This window comes from Capricornis sumatraensis, chromosome 8 (genome assembly GCF_032405125.1).
Source record: "Capricornis sumatraensis isolate serow.1 chromosome 8, serow.2, whole genome shotgun sequence".
In the NCBI taxonomy this organism is placed as follows: Eukaryota; Metazoa; Chordata; class Mammalia; order Artiodactyla; family Bovidae; genus Capricornis; species Capricornis sumatraensis.
The window spans coordinates 88,296,409-88,314,665 of NC_091076.1; the positions used below are offsets into that span (position 1 = coordinate 88,296,409).

The 18,257-nt window shown below is 35.7% G+C and overlaps 1 protein-coding gene across 1 annotated transcript in view; it reads left to right on the forward strand.

Moving 5' to 3' along the window:
• SKAP1 (src kinase associated phosphoprotein 1) overlaps positions 1-18,257 on the forward strand; it is a 255,689-nt gene that overhangs the window by 26,917 nt on the left and 210,515 nt on the right. The window contains exon 3 of the mRNA XM_068977471.1: positions 4,382-4,407. Coding sequence (XP_068833572.1) covers positions 4,382-4,407 — 26 coding nt within the window. The remainder of the gene's footprint in view (positions 1-4,381; positions 4,408-18,257) is intronic.

The following is an 18,257-nucleotide window of genomic DNA, read 5'->3' on the forward strand; positions in this document are numbered from 1 at the left end:
GCAGTTATTATCATTAGTATCACTACTGCTATGATAGCTATAGCTGCACATCAAGACTCCCTCCATATAGTGAGTTAATTTTATTTGCTCCACCTTTCCTTAAAGTTCAATTAAAACTTCTCTAATTTAAAAACACAATAGCAAATTTTGTCTTGCATATAAAGTAACCTTAAAATTTCAAGACTTTATTCAGGGACTTCCCTGGGGTCCAGTGGTTAAGAATCTGCCTGCCAATGCAGGGGACAGGAGTTCCACCCTGGTCTTGGAAGAGTCCCCATGCCTTGGGGCAACTAAGCCTGTGGGCGCCACAACTACTGAGCCCGTGTGCTGAAATTACTGAAGTCTGTGTGCCCCAGAACATGTGCTCTGCAACAAGAGAAGCCACTGCAATGAGAAGCCCGTGCATTGCAACTAGAGAGTAGCCCCCCGCCCTACCCCCACAACTGGAGAAAGCCTGAGTGGAGACCCAGTGCAGCCAAAAATAATAGATAAATAAATAATTATAATAATATAATTTTTAAGACTTTATTCTGTAGCATAGATTAAATGTTGTAAAATATTATTCTTCCATTTTAATTTTGGAGGCACAAGTAAAGATGGATTTATTTTGACTGAATGTGAAAATCATCATCATCAATATGGTTGCAGCATTCTCTCTCTGCTCATTCTGTACTCATCTTTTTTCCAGTTCCAAATATCATTTGCATGGACCTGATGATGTCAAGTATGGATATTGTAGAGGAGTGATAGCTTCCCTTTCATATTGAAGCTGAAGCTTCAAAGAGAAGATTAAAGAAGTGTTTGCTATCTATCTGCTCAGCCCTGATATGAAATTCTCAGAGGCATTTAGGATAAACACAACTCTGTGTGTGTGTTTGCATGCTTTTTCTTCTATATATTTCCATTGTGGTCTTTGTATTTTGGTTTAAAAATTCTAGTTTCAGACTTGTTGGAGTCTCTGGCTAAAGGATAATTGTTTTTAAAGTGAAGGATAAGAATTAGAAGATGTTGGCAGGATTTGACTAAATGCCTCCTAAGGAGGCATTCTCTAGTGTGGAATCATCTTTCCAGAGAATGTAATGAACACCATTCATAGGATAGATTTAACAAAATAAGATTAAGACTTTTAAGTGAGTCAGCAAAGAATAATCCATGGTGCCCTCCAGTGAGAAATGAGATTGTTCACCTTTTGGCCTTGCCTTTTAGAAGTATCCTCTCTGAGCTCTGGGATAGAGGGGTGTGTGTGTGTGTGTGTGTGTGTGTGTGTGTGTGTGTATTTATGAACTTCCTTTAGGGTTGTTACATAATAAATAGTTAAAATAAGAAGAAAGGAAAAAGAGGTAGTTTACCAGGGTAGTTTTATATCCCTTGAGAAAGAAGCGAACTGATATTCCACTTCATGTCATTTTTCTACATCAAGTTCTATATATAATTCTTATTGACTAAAATATTTAATTACAGTATAAAGCAGATTATTGGATTAAATTCAATTTTGTTCTTTCTCCATAAACAGTCTTCTTAAAATATAACTACTATTGGGAGAAGCAATACTTGGTATATGTGAACATATAACATCTCCTTAACTAACAAGCGAAACCAGGACACTTTATAGTACGTAGAGAAAGGAACTGAAAATGTGTGTGAGTTGGAATGGAGATTGTGGAGAGCAAGGGTGGGGGGAACAGGTAAGAGACTGAGATCATTAGTAACGTTTTATCTATTTTGACAATTTACCATGAATTGGCCCTTTAACTGCCACTGGGGCATGGCTAAGTTTTTTACTTGATCAGTAAGTGAAAACATTTGTCAGCCAAGTTTTTGCTGTTGCTGTCACTAACATTTTGGAAAGAGGAGTGCACACATACAATTTGCACATGTTCATATCCTAATTTCTATTTATATTGAACTAGGTAGAGGTCAGATAATGATTGGAATGGGGAGGGAGCAAGGCAAAACCTTGAGAAAAGATGGAAAAATAGGACTAGAAGATGGAAAATTGTTCACCCTCTTGATAATTTGCTTGGTAAGCTGTGTTTTACAGACAGGAGATTTATGGAGAACTTTTCACATTGGCCAAGTTCATTGGGAAATGGCAGTGTCTGCTTGGTGGAAATTGACCAATTATACTAATATAAACAAATTATTTAAGTTGCAGCTAGTTTCCATTTGCATATGCCCTTATGTCAGTGTGGATGCCCTTTTCCCCAGATGCTGCACCTTTATATTTCCCACCCTCCCCCTTCTCATCCCCTCTCCCCCTTTCCACTGAAGATGTCAAAGCTGTTCTGAACTTTATTTGCCCTCTAACCCAAGCATCTTAACATTCCTTCACCTGATTGCCAGTCCGAAACTGTTCTGGGAAAGAAAAGGAACAAGAAAAGTCAGTTGCAAGGTTTCTTCACGTTCTCTTTTCAACTCTGTTTATTTCCCACAAATTCATCTCTGGATTATACTCCAGAGATGTATACTCCCTGCATATATCTCCTTCCTCTCCATTTTCTGAATTTTTATAAAGAAATAACCTAGATGCTCATTGGGCTGGTGTTCCTCCCCAAAGTAGCTTTATTTCACTTGGTAAAGAATCCACCTGCAATGCAGGAGACCCGGGTTTGATTCCTGGGTTGAGAAGATCCGCTAGAGAAGAGATAAACTACCCACTCCAGTTTTCTTGGGCTTCCCTTATGGCTCAACTGATAAAGAATCCGCCTGCAATGCCGGAGACCTGGGTTGGGAAGATTCCCCTGGAGAAGACAAAGGCTACCCACTCCAGTAGTCTGGCCTAGAGAATTCCATGGACTATATAGTCCATGGGGTTGCAAAGAGTCAGACATGACTGAGTGACTTTCACTTTCATGTACTAGAAGACACACCATTATCATCACTGTATTACCCTTTTCCTCATCTTTTTTGGAATATTTTTAAGAATTGGATTAAAACTGTGAATTCTCTCCTTTAGAAAAAAAATGCTGTTATACTCATATATGCCCCTGGGAAGTCAAGATGAGGATAGAAAAATATTCTTTCCACTTAGAGGGATAGAGATTACTATGTTTATAGCAAGAATTAATATGTGGTGACCGTAAGCAAGATTGGGATATATTGAAGAGCGGGTGGGAGGTGAGGAAACAAAGAGAGACTATAGCCAACACTTTTGAAAATTTCACTGTGATGTGAAAGGAAAGAGGGCAGCAGATGGAGGGATATGAAGGGGGTGAGGGAAGGTTTGCTTTATTTTTATATGAGCATAAATGCTGATGGAAAGGACCATGTTGAGAGGAAGAGGTTGAATTTATACAAGAGAAAATCGATGTAGAATAATGTAAGTATCCTGTGAAGGCAGGAGGAAATGGAGTCCAAAGTACAATAGACTTTTGTGGGTAGCCACTATATATAACATTGCTTCTGTGGGGAGGCGGGGGAAGCAATTTAGATTTCAAATAAGTGACTTGCAAATGATCCCTTCTGCTATTGCCATTTCATTATTTGTAAGACTTCAAGGGTTATGGGGTTTGCCAGTCATTTCCCAAAATAAAAGAGGAGATGGAATGATAGACTGAATTGCAAGAGCCCCAGTCTTGGCTCGGATACTAAAATATTAGATGACCTTGAGCCAGTTGTTTATGCATCACCTGTAAAATTAAGAATCTAGGCCTAGAAGGTATCTGGGATGTGTTGGGGGGGGGTGTTTTAGTTGTCATAACAACTGGGGGTGCCACTGGTTTTTGGCGCCCAGAACCAGTGAAGCTAATTGTCCTGTAATACACAAGATAGATTATCAAAACAAGGAATTGTCCTGCTCAAAGCCTGCAGAGCTCCTTAGGAGAAACCTGGACCACAGTTAGGTAATATTTTAGGACCTTTCTAGCTCTAAAGTCAAACTTATCTAAGGAGATACAGTGAGTTAAATGTCCCGTTCAAGCCTTTAAGAATCTTTCAAATCTCAAGGACTGCTGCTGCTGCTAAGTCGCTTCAGTCGTGTCCGACTCTGCAACCCCATAGACAGCAGCCCATGAGGCTCCCCCGTCCCAGGGATTCTCCAGGCAAGAACACTGGAGTGGGTTCCCATTTCCTTCTCCAGTGCATGAAAGTGAAAAGTGAAAGTGAAGTCGCTCAGTCGAGTCCAACTCTTAGCGACCCCATGGACTGCGGCCCACCAGGTTCCTCCGTCCATGGGATTTTCCAGGCAAGAGTGCTGGAGTGGAGTGCCATTGCCTTCTCCGAATCTCAAGGACAACCCTTCGGTTTTTCTTAGAGTGGATTGTGGCTTTGGCTAGTTATTGACTGTTTAGGAAGCTTTTTGGAAGGAGTGCCATTGCTATCATATGCCACGATTGAGAAATACAAGTTTGACTTATCTCCATTCTTTTTCCTTTTATTTCAGATACTTTTGGAATTTTCAGCCCCAAGGTGAGTCCTCTCCAACCATTTATGGTTCATACTAAAAATGTGTAGATGGTATTGTTACTTCTATATCTTCTAAGTAAGCTTCTCCATAGGGTGGCATTAGCCTTTTCTGAGGAAAGTTAGTGGAGTGTTTAATTAACCTTCACCCTGCTGGGCTCCCTTGCCCTGCTTTTTAGCAATAAGAAACCCTGATGGTTCTGCCTTTTGAATGAATTAGTGCTAGACTATTTTATAGGACCAAAGCTTTAGTATGCTTTTATTCCTTGAGCTTTGTTAGATGCCAGTAGGATCCACCGGCATTCAAATAAAATGGTGGCCAAGTCCATAATAAAAGCCTTGGGAGGGCTCCAACTCAACTAATCCTTCATTGCTCCAGAAATAAATTCCAGTATGTTACCTCCTCAATCACAGTGCTCTTCCATACAGCCTGCCTGTCTGGCAGCAGAAAAATGTCAGAAATGGAGTAGTGTTGAAATTCCCACTAGAACGGTGTTATCACATTTTAATATGAGCCTGGCTGCAGCCTCAGTGCTTCTAATTGCTTTCAAACCATTGTTTTCCTGCTTTTGCTTGATGAACCCAGCATCTGGCATGATTCTAAAAAGTACAACAGACAGCTGTGTGCAAAATTGAAAAAAAGAGACAGGATTAAAACACATTTTTAAAAGGTTCAAAATTGAAAAATTTTCTGATTTCAGTTTGAGGGGGTGCCTTAAAAGTATATGCATTCTTTATTTTTAGTACCCTGGTTGAGAATGTCAGAAACATCATTCTGAATATTAACTATCCCAACTTGTTATAAATGGGAGATTTTTATTTTCTCAGAAAAATCACAAAGCATTTTAAACTAAAATATCTTTATGAACTATTTTGCTGTATAAAATTTTTTAACCAATTGCAAGCTTTTCCATTTTTTTTCTCAACATTATCAATGTATCCATCTCAGTGAGCAGTAGTACCTTTAAAAATTCAAACTGTAATGATACTAGTTTTATTAAAATTTTAATTTTCTTAGCTCATACTTTGAAGTCTATAAAGGTTTTCTTTAAAAGCAAACTTTAAAAATAAAATATTATATTTTAAAAGTTTTTAAACTTTTGTAAATTATAACCATAGCATTTGTAACATTTTAAATAATGTGATATGGTGTTACTGTATATCTCACTGTCCTAAAGCATTTATGGCTGAAAACATAGGTTGAGAATAGAGAATTATATGTACTAATGTAGCAGTTTGTTTTGCAAAATGTGAAATATGCTATTCAAGAAATGGCCCTATAGTTCAGGGTTTAACAGATGCTAACCAAAATCCACAGGGGGCAGAATATGAATGTAAACTGGCAGAAACGAATGGAACTGTGAAGACAGAATTAATTACCTAAAGGAGAAATAAAGAATTAGTGTCAGAGATGTGGTACAGTAATGTGTTGAGAAGAGAAAATAATTTTAGAACTTAACACAAGGGACTGTGTGGGGCTCAAAGGACAAAGCACACATCTCACCAGATTCTTGTGATAGTGGCATTACAGTCATCTTCCAGCACAGGTAACTTCTACACAGTCTTTCTCTTTTAGAAAGAAGGCGGAGGTAGAGCAGTCAAGGAGACAACTGAGAAGAGTTTATTTAGAGCAGAAGACTGTTTACTTCTGGACAGTGATTGGAGATATGTAGCAAATTGCATATTCTTTGCTCATTTGGAAGTAATGTAAGGAAAGATAAAATAGAAAAACCCATGTACATGCGGCTTGCCCCCAGCTTTGTTCCTCCCACTAAGACAGTTTTGAGGGGCAGAAGAGGAAAGAAAGGATATCTTTTGCCTTGTCCTTTTGGTCAGATCTTAGCAGATTGTTTGCTTCTAGAATGTAGGTTGGCTGGGAGCAGTAACAGGTCTATTTAAGATACTATGGGGCAATTTGGGATTATGAAAAGAAGAAGAATATGTAAGAAGTAGAACAGATGGCAGAAGTATTTTAAGAGCCCTGGAAGAGTAGGTAGTATTGGGAAGGGAGTGAAGAAAGACGGAAATGGTGGCCCCAAACATTCCTGGCATTTTTGTCTGTGGCAGGATTTTTGTGCAGGAAGGTGAATGGATGAATTTTATTAACTCTGTGCGTTTCCCTAAACACATAGGCATATTCTTCAGAATATTTGTACCAAAATCTGGTACCTAGAGGGAAAATAGTCCTTAGTTATAGAAGAGTTGACATAACGTGCTGAAAAGGTAACCTTTAAAAGAGAGATACTTGGGAGAGTAGACTGCTAGACCTAGAGAAGGATTTCAAGCGAAGCATTTCTTATCCATCATTCCATTCAATGCCAGGTTTAATGCGATGGAAGAGTGATCGTGGAATAGTATCAGGAGAGTATTGTCCCTGTTCTGGAGAAGAAACAGGATGTGGTAGAAAGAGCATGGACGTTGAGGCCTAATAATCCTGGGTTCAAGTCTCACTATACCATTTAGCTAAAGGTTATGTGAACTTAGCAAGTTGCTTCATTTTTCTGAATCTTGGCTTCCTTATCTATAAAACAAAGATGTGTCAGACACTGTGCAAAGTCTTTTACATGCATTATCTTTTCTAACTCTCAGAACAGCCCTATGTAATAAGTACTATTAATATACCCATCTGATAGATGTGGCTACTGAGGCAGAGAGTGGTTAAGAGAATTGCTCAAGGCCAATCTCCTCAAGAAGTCTAACTTAATCAGTATGGGTTTGTAACATGTACTCGTTTTAGAAAATATAAAAGCCATATTGTGCTATAATTCGCATAACAAAAAATTAACCCTTTAAAAGTATGCATAAGTGGTTTTTTACTTTAGTCACTGAGTTGCACAACCATCACCATTGTCTAACTTCAGAACGTGTTCATCACCCTAATAAGAAACTCCATGCTTATTAGTATTCTAGAGCCCAGTATCTTCATTGCTGTATTTTACTGCCTCATTGCAGGTTGTCATGAGGACTAATAGTAATATGTGTAAGTCCTAGCACAGTGGCTGGACATAGTATAATTTCTGTTCATGGTGTTATGATAATTCTTTCCTTCCGTTTTCACCTAAATTTTCATATTCGTCCACTGTTTAACTTCCTGAATGATGTTCATTTAAAAATAATGAAATAGGAAGAAAAATAATCCCAATAATTTATTACTTTAATATAGAAGGAACATAAATGAAAGACCTCTTTTAATGGGCTTAAACAAAATTGTAAGACATGGGAAAGACTTTTTCTTTTTTAGTAAGATTGAGATTCCTTTGATAATTCAAGCCCTGTTTACTTCGAAAACTTTTTCTCTACTTAAATTCACTTAAAATTACACAGAAAGTACACTGGAATCTTTGCTATGGAACTTTTACCATTTCAGCAATCAGATATTTAAAACGTGATATTGCTCAAATTACTGCAACAATATTAGCTTTACCTTTTTAGATAGCCATAGTGCTTGATGGTATTGATCCTAGTGACAGTTACAGTTAGAAAAAGTTTCAGTTACAAGGCATAGTGTTTATAATTTAAATTTATTGCTATAAAACTTCTTCATGAGTATTAGAAAAATTGCCCACCATGGACCCAGAGTCTAAAATAATACAATATTTATATAAAAATTTAAGAAAGACCATGGGAATATCATAAATATATGTAACAAAATGGTATTTTTTTCTGTCCAGTGGTCGCTTACATTATACTTGCAATAATGGTAAATATGGACCAGTGAAATTTCTTGCCATCTTGAAGATTCTTTGAGTATCTGCATAGGTGATGTGGAGGGTTTATGAGAAAATTACTTGGTATATTTCAATATGAAAACTTTCTACTATGAGAATCTTAAAAATCTTATTTTGAAGTGCAGGCCTATATCCCTTGTCAAAGTAAATTGATGCCAAAAAATACAGTTTAGCAAAAGCAAATAATACAAAATGAATAAAGAAAATGTTATTATAAAACCACATTAACTATAGATTAAAAGAGATTTAAAAGCCACATCAACTAATGTGTGAACCTTATTTGCATCCTGAATCAAATTATAAAATCTATGAGAGAATTAGAAATTTGGACACTGACTGGATTTTTTATGTTGAGAATCTACTGCTAATTTTTTAGGTGTGACAGTGACATTATGTTTATATTTGTATGCTGTGATATTTGAAGATAAAGTAATAGATTCTGATGTATTATTCAAAATAATATGGGAGAGGAAGAAATAAATGGGGTGGGGTATAGATGAAATAAAATGGATCATAAATTACATTGAAGCTGGACAATGTGTACAAAGGGGGTTATTACACTTTTTCCTACTTTTGTACATTTTTAAAATTCACCATAATGCAAGAATAAAAGAAAAAAATCTAGTTTGAAATTAATAAAAAATGTAATGATATTTTGTTTCTAGTACATTAAAGCGTAAGATACTTTATGTATCTTGGACACAAAATACATAAAATAATGAGGGCTTTTTTTAAAGATCTTGTTTCAAGTTTAAGGTTTTGTTAAGGAAAGAGCATGAGCTTTGAAGTTGATCTGAACTTGAATCCCAGTTCCTTTACTAACAAGCATTGTGAGCTATAGCAAGTGACATCACCTTCTCATTTACAAAATCTTGCTAATAATATCTATGTGTGTGTGTGTGCTGTCACTTCAGTCGTGTCTGATGCTGTACAACCCTGTGGACTGTAGCCCACCAGGCTTCTCTGTCCATGGAATTCTCCAGGCAAGATTACTGGAGTGGGTTGCCATGCCCTCTTCCAAGGGATCTTCCCGACCCAGGTATCGAACCTGCGTCACTTGAGTCTCCTGCACGTTCTTTACCACTAGTGCCACCTGGGAAGCCCTAATAATATCTTCTTCACACTTATTATGAGTTGTAATAATTTTAATAAGATGATGAACTCATGAGGAGTGCTTGCCGCTTGGTAGGCGCTTACTGAAGTGGTAGCAAGTATTGTGTTTATGTTTCAAAGTAGGGCTATGCAAGTAAATCCATGTATGGAACTTAGGTAATATATATTCATATATCTTTCTATAATATTCATCCATTCCAGCTGAACCCTGGTATAAGGCCATTTAACTCACCATATATATTTATACATATACATATATATATTTATACATATATATATATTTATACATATACATATATATATATACATATATTTGTGAGATTTTGTGTTTAAAGGCTGTGTGTGCAGACTTTTTGTTGGTAGGCACTTCAGAGGTTAGATTTATGAGCTTATTGCTCCGTAATGTCTGAGACATGTTGAATCGAAGCATGGATGTCACTTTCCTTCTCTTCTCTTACTATCACATACTTGGAGCATGTAGTTATGACAACTACAAGAAGCAAGTCATTAAAGCAGCAAAGAAACACCATCTTAGCACTAAAAAAAGGAGAGAAAGGTTTCCCTTTGAAGTTGAAGAGAAGTGTTTTTGACTTAATGGAGTGTACAGTGATTTTACAAGTTTTATTTATGAAAATACTCTTTGCATTCATGCCAGAAGGCTTTAGCACAGTCATAAGTAGGATTTACACAAAGAAACATAGCCTAAATTTATGATGTGTTTGCAAATGTAAGAAAAAGTCTGAATTTACAATATTTGTAATTTATTGTTAAGTGTCTTTCTATCACTATTCCTGGAATGCTAATATTTTATAAACACAAGTGTTGGTTATGAACCTAGAATATCCTAACCTATACTACTTTTTAAAAAGAAATCTTCCAGAATGTTTTCCATGTCTTTTGGGAATTTAATAGGGGGAAATGTACACGGGACGAATGCTCCTGCCCTTGGCTTTAGCCCAAACTTTTAGCATCAACAATCTTGACAGCTGCTTTTGTGACTTGACTTCCTTTGGACCTTTCTCCCCTCTCCCTATTTGCTACATGTTATACAAATTAATCTGTAGAAAGTGGACATATACACACACATTGTTTTTAAATTTAATTACTGACTTTGATACCTTTTCAAATATTTTACTTCCTATACATCTACTGGTTGGGTTTTTCTAGAGTGGCATAATGCAATAATGCATTTTTAAATCAATGCACTATTTTGCAGCTTCTATCAAAGGTTAGTTTTTTTTTTTTTTTAACAAAAAGACTCACTTTTTTCCTTTCTAACCTTAAAATTTTCTAAGACTTTGATGTCCTTTTAAAGTCCCATCTTGGCATATGTGATCTTGAGACACAAGAAAAAGAACTGACTTTCATGCAGGCAAAAGAACTCATTTGAATCAGATGCTGCTGCCTTCTGTATTCCCTATACAATATATTATACACACAAATGTTCTTTTATAGCATTGTTTGGAATAGCAAGGACTCCAAACAGCCTAAATGCTCAGCAATAGGGGACTAGTTAAATAAAGTATGTTAGATGCATTTAATGGAGTGCTACATAGAGATTAAAGGAATATATATGTGTATCATGGAGAGCTCTCCAAGGCATATTGTTAAATGAAGAGGGCAGTTTGGACAGTGTACTCTGTGTGTATGTGCACACACATGCATGCAAGTTTGCTTGCTTTTATTTGTATATAGTATATTTTTGGAAGGATACACATGAATCTGTTAACCATGGTACCCCTGCTGAGGCGGGTACCAGTGTGAGTACAGAGAGAATCTTTGTTATTTATATCTTTTGGTGCGATTTGAATTTTCACCATGTGCATTAATTATTTTTTGGCTAAAAATTAGTTAAAAGTGAAGTAAGTCTATTTCTGCTAAGATGAAGCAACCTTCAAGATAAATGATTAGGAGGAAAAGCAGGATACAAGATAAGACAAATGCTACCTTTGTTGTTTTTTTTAAACAAAAAGACTTACTACTCTCACAGACACTTGTTATATTTAGACAGAAAATTCATAGAATTCCCACAAAACATATTGCTTCTGGAGAGAAGAACCATGAAAAGGGAAAAAAGATGAGCTTTCATTACACGCCTTCTTGTAATGTTTGAAATTTTTGCTCTGGGCATACTTAACTTTTTTATCTAATAAAGCTCACTGTAGTTAACAATACTGTATTGTGTATTTGAAGGTTGCTAAGAGAGTAGATTTCAAAAGTTCTCATCATAAGAACAAAATTGTAGCTATGTGAGGTGATGGATGTTGACTAAACTTACAGTCTTGGCCGAGGAGTCTTACCTGTTAATATATTTTCAATTCATTAAAAGTTTATGGAAAATCCCCCCCAAATTTCTTAATGTATACACATATTAAATCACTATGATGTACATCTAAAACTAATACAATATTGTATGTCAATGATATATCAACAAGGCTTGGGAGAAAAAGAAGCACACCAAAAATCTGGATTTAATACAGTAGCTCTTTTTCAATAGAATCATGATTTGGTAGTTTATGTCCATTCATGTTTTTTCCTTGTTTATTTTTACATATGAATTTATAGGTGAGATCCTGATGATGATATAAAATAGCAGTATTCTCTTTTGTTTCACGTTTGGAAACCAGTATTACATAAGTGTGGCAAGTTAACCTACCACTTAAAAGTATACTTTAAAATAAATAATAAAATAGGATCATATCAATTACCCATGGTAATTGATAAAGAATACCTTTTTACCCTATCTTAGTCTTTCTTTTTTGCATGTGTGGTAATTAAAGGCTCATAGAACTTCAGATTCTTGTCATTATGTAGATGGCAAAGAAAATAAAGTGATAAATTAATGACTGCTTTAATTTTATTTGATTAGCCTGGACACTTGTTGAGGAAAAAAACTTATAAACTATTTTTTCTTAGATAGAATTATCCCTGGATCAATACAGAAAATCAGGTAAAGAGTATAGTTCCTGAACACAGAATTTTGGTATAAATATTAATTTACTTCATGAATTGTGTCTCTAATGAATTTTCATGGTTTGGACCCAAAGTGTTGAGAGAAATCCCTGGTTAATTTGAATACAACATTTTTGGGGTTTCTGCTTAAAATTCTCTGTGAATAAGCCCTTGGACTTGAAAGCCAGTGAGTTTGTTTGATATCTGGAGACTGAATAAGGTGATGGTTAAGCCCAATTCTATATATAGCATTTCACTATGCTTCTCAGCAACACATACTTCTCTTGGAAACTTGTTTAATAGTTATTGTTTACCAGGCTAAATCCTATTAAAACAGAAAAGGAACTGTTAAGTTATGAACAACGGGAGTTACATGATGTATAAAATAAAGATTCCAGTCAGTATTAATACTTGAGAAGCAGAGTGGAAAAACCAATCTCTGAACTTGTCTATCCCTGTCCGCTGACATGCACTTAACACACACTTGCCAGTTTAGAAAGTTCTTGATCACAGTTCATCTCTAAAAAGCATTTTCCTAAACTTAAAAAGTGATACCACTTTTCTTAAGATTAGGACACTTTCCTTTTTAGTGGTACCCCAATAAAGATGGAAAAATAAAATTTAAATATAAGGAGATACTTTTCCATGTGAAACTTCTGTTCCAAAAAAGACCAAACATTGAACAGAATTGTTGATGGTAAGAGGCTTTGGTTGTTAATGTTGTTGTTATACACGTTATTTTCATATATGAACAGGAGTTCCTATTAGGCAGAGGGGCAAAAGGAGGCTGAATTTTGTCACTTTTTGCCATTCCAGCTTTAGTGGTATTGGAAGTCTATGTTACTCACAAAGAACACTCACTTTTTCTTCCGTATGTTAAAAGACGTTTCACGTTTTCAGGCCTGCTTATCTTACCCATAGTACATTCTTTATTATACGTTATTTTATTTTTACTTCTTTGTCTTTTGTGAAATTTTCTTATATCTGCCTGTAGACAATGTAGTCCCATTCTTCTTCAGCAGAAGATATTGAAATCCAAGTGGGCTTATAGTTTCCCTCAAGAAGTAATATAAGCTGATTGGGATATGATAGATCCTAGGATGCGTCAGGACAGGGACTAGGTGCTGAGGTCCGCTCAGTTTATTATTTGAGAGAAAGGAAAAGAGGGAAAGAGAGCAAGATAAATCAAATAGTAATAAAATTGCTGCATTCAGAGTCAACGGCATATTTTTGAGGCGTTTTCCTACTATGAGACTTAAGTATGGTGGTGTCAGAAAGGAAATGTATTCTATAGCTAGGCCAGGTCAAAGATGTATTTGGGTGTGGAACATGTTGCCTCACTTTTTCTGAAGCAGCATCAAAATATCCAGGATCAAACAAAATCACACAGACGTCACTAGAAAAAAATTCAACATAATTGATCTGACTAAACCCAAAATGTTGTATTTTTTTGTAAGCATGAGCTTCATGCTAAAAAGTGGTATTTCTAAAAAAAATCACTGCAACAATACTATAATAGGTACCTTTGAACCTATAAATTGGACCACCTCCTTCTTGACCAAATAATTGACCACATTTGACTTTGTTAGTTTCATGCATAATATGACTACTAGTATTCCCACTACTTATAATAAATTATACTTTTGATTTTATAGATTTACCTTACTGAAGTAAAAAAATATACTGATTAATGGCACATGCTATAAATTCAAGTCATTCAGTATGCTTTGCCTTTGAGTAATAATTGTAATTTACAAAGCATGCATATTTGGAGACTGTACAGCTCAGTGAATTAGAACAAGATCTTATAATCAGACAAGGCGGAGTCAGAGCCACTTATGAGTCACCTGTATGACTTTGGGTAAATTGTTTAATCTCTGGATCTCAATTTCTTTATCTGTAACTTTGGGTTAATAGTATATCACAGGATTATTTTGTAGATTAAATGAGATAGTACCTAAAGGGTCTTGACCCAGAGCCTGTAACCAGTAAGAGTTCAGTTAGCTATTATATTTTTATTGTTACTAGAGCTGCTTTCTCCTATAAGTCAAAACATGTTGAAAATTCAGTTGAATAGCTTCATAGTAAGACTTAAATGCCGAGAAGACAGTGGAAAACAGAACAATGAACCAATAATTTCAGTTATGATTGCCTGGCTGCCAAATAATAAATGCATTCATTTTATAGTATATTTACTACATACTACCAAATACCTAGATTTACATGTTTTGAATTCTGTCAAAATCTCATTCCTATTGAAAACATTCAGACTCAGCAGGTCCCACCTTAGTAGCAGTTGAACAATAACAGTGGTGGGTGGAATGTGTTAGCGTAAAGCCGGAATGATTGCTGACAGGCTGTAATTTGCTTTATGAAGTGTGCATTGTCACATATACAATTATCTGGTCCATATTTTGCTATCAGTCTTCCAGTTTGTTAATGTCCAGGAGTTATGTCTTTATGTGAAACCTAAGAAGGGTTAAAAATCTCAGCATTTAAGGTGTGAGGCAAGGGAAGGAAGGAAAGAGCAGAGTGTTCACACAGTGGCTACCTTTTTTTTTCTTTTTTGAAGAACTAGGATGATGCTACACACTGCAGCTCACCCTACTGGTCAAAACGAAAAACTGCATCATGAAGGATTTTTTTTTTTTTAAGGAAGGAGAAAAAAAGAAACTTTTCCATTGGCTCCCCTGGGCATTTTCCTGTCCAACTCACCCCTGACAGATGTAGTTCATTCTGGAAGTATTATTAAACCATGCTGCCCTTTTGGTTGTTGGAGTGATTCTGCTATAAGCATCCAACCCATTTGATTCCATTTCTTATCATTTAAACCATGCTCTCTTTACAAATGAGATCCCTAAAGGTTCTTAAGAAGTCTGTGATTCTTTGCATGATTTATACAATTAGTATAAACAGTATTCCAAGCTAAAAAACTTAGTCGTAGGCTCAATTTATTTCTTGCACATTCAAGATCTAGTTGGAGCAACTTTTTGAAAGAATGATAAATGAAAACTTTCTTTACCTGGGCCATCATTTGTTCTGTAGACTTAATGACATTCAGTACTATTATACTCACTTCCAGGGCCTTGGGAGAAAAAAGAATATTTATACATTGAGTTATGGCTAGATGTAGGAGGCCAAAAGGAAAAAAAAAAGATGGGCAGGAAGTCAGGCTGTATAGAACAGAGAAGAATTTGAGACCTTCACTATACATGGATTAATCACAAGAACTAACCATGCAAATCGAAATGGATATTTAGAAATAGGTGAAGCCTCACCATACATTTTCTAACGCATGAGTATGTGCAAAATGGTATCTAATTTATAATGGAAGTGTTGACAGAACTTTAGATTTGGTGTTACAAATGTTCTCCAGAATATGTTTACATGTGAATAACATTTCACATATATGGACACGTATGTACTCAATATATTTCTTTAGTTGGTATTATATTTAATAATTTAGGTGAATGGTTATAAATAAGGAATAATAAACTGAAGTTTTACTAATCTTACCTTAGTTCAGCTTTGGGAACTGCATTACTAGGAAATTGGTCCATGAAAATCTGGCAATATTAACGCTATCAAGCATGAAAACTAACTGGATTGGATCAGAGACCCCTTTATTTATGACATTTTATTCAAGATTTATTAATTTAAAGAAGGAGCTGTGTGTCTCGCAGGTTCTTAAGTATTAAATAGAGTCAGAAGTTGTATATTCCCTTTCAGTGTCAACAGTGAAAGCAAAAACAATGCAGACAACTTTACATTAATTTCATTTTCCTTATATTATCCAAAGATACTTGGTGAAGTAATAGCAAACCCTAGAAAATTTTCAACCATGCCATATAGTTGGTTGCAGATGTGCATAAAGTTTTTATATAATATAGCTCATAATTAATTAGGAGAAAAGTAAAAGTTAATGACTTCATAGTAACATGAAAAAAACACATTGAGCCTTTGCATATTGAATAAACAAACATATTTATATGTTGTATTTATTATTCTTATGTTTTTATGCTTATGTTTTATGCTTTTTTATTTTTTCTGTCTTTTTAAATTTTTCTCTCATTTCTTGGTAAAATCATCATTATAGTTTGTTTTTATCTGCAAACAGTACCTGCAAGTTCAGAATCAGATGGATTTGCTGTGAGTCAAAATAGTTACAAGGGGAGCATCATCATGGCTCATTTTCCCCCCTGTTTTATTTGGAATTGAATTAGGAAATGAAAGTTTTTAGCAGTTTAATTCACTTCTCCATAAAGTTTATGGAGCAGCAACAGCTGGTTGAATTCATGGCAGAAAAAGCCAGCTTCAAGTGGCCAAGCTATTGTTTCAGAATTAAGGGAGAAAACTCATTAGCTGTTAATGAAAACACAGGGAATAAAAACAAATAGCACAGAAACCCTAGCAAATAATTACCTTACACCTGACACAAAGCTGCTTTATCTTCCTGCTCCAACCCTCAGAAATTCCCAACTTATCACTCTATGGAGCATGAATGAAATTGAGTTTGACTTGAAGGAAAGAACAATAGAGAAGTTATCCTCCTTACAGGCCCCTCAGCACCATACTCAGTGGAAACCTGCCACTGAATATGCTAAGGGGCGTTTCTGGTGCCAAATTCTTATGACACTTAGGATTAGAGGAGCAAATTACCAGCTAATAGCAGGTGAACCCTTAATATAGTTCCCCCAGATCTTGTTTAGAAATACAAAAGGAAGGGACTGAAGGTAGTGGATGTGATTAATGGAGATACTGTGTGTTAGAATATATATATCTGGATAGAAATATATTGATTCTGAGTGAGTTGGCAATGGGGAAGAGTGTCTCTAGTGGCTAGGGGTCTTGCTTGTGAGAAAGCCACTCAAAGCAGGTGGAGTTCTAAGCCCTAATTGTAGAGCTCCTGAGTGGAAATGTCTGTCACTATAGTTTGTGATCATTTATGTCTGATCCCACTGGACTGTGGTTGTGGCCACTTGTAACTGCAATTGTAAGAGCTGTAGATAAGTCCAGAGATTACTTGCGATTATGTTTTAAGAAAAAATTATGTTCTAAACTTCAACAAATCCAAAATGACCACAGTAATTGTTAGTTCTTCTATAAAAATTTTCACCCATGCATCTTGAATAATTATAATCATTTTAATTACATGGGAGTGTTTATTTATATGTTACTGGCTTTTTTTCTGTGTGTGTCCAGGGGAACTGGGCCACTTGATATGACACTGAAAACACTTACAGCTACATTTCCCTCATCAGGAACTAATTACACTTGGATGTAAAACATATTTTTAAATGTTTCCCCCACTGCAGTCATTTTTAGTACTGACCTAGGCCCTATTTTTCCTGCATTGAGTTGTATACCTTTGTTGTTGTATACTTTACAGAGTCATGGTCTTTTATTTAGCACAGAGGTAGCTGTTAAAAACTCACCGTGAGTAACTGTTTAGATACCATAGGAATCACATGGAAGTGACTTTTCCATCTGAAGTTAATAATGCATGCATGCATGCATGCTAAGTCACTTCAGTCATGTCCAGCTCTTTGCGACCCCATGAACTGTAGCCAGCCAGGCTTCTCTGTCCATGGGATTCTCCAGGTATGCCAAATCCAGGCAGGTATTTTGGATAATACTTTAAAAATGGAAGCTCTAAATATAACTGAATTGGATCCTGTGACAGGAAAAGGACACTAGTGGGAAAACTGGTGTAATCTGAATAAGGTCTGTGGTTTAGTTAATAGCAGTGTACCAATGCTAATTTCTTGATTTTGACAAGTATACACTAGTTATGTAAAAAGTTGACATTGGGAAACTGCTTGAACAGTATGTAGGAACTCCTTGTACTATCTTTGCAATACTTAGAATAAATCCACAACTATTCCAAAACTTAAAAGCTCATTTAAAATAACAAAGCAAAGCAAAGCCCCTCCTGATTTGCTTTTTTAAAAAAAGCCTACACTGCTAGAATATGTAAGAGTAGATTTGTCAGATTTCTGGAGCAAGCAGAAAACTTTGAGTCTGGAGTGACAGTTGATAAATAATACCCATTATGTCCTACAA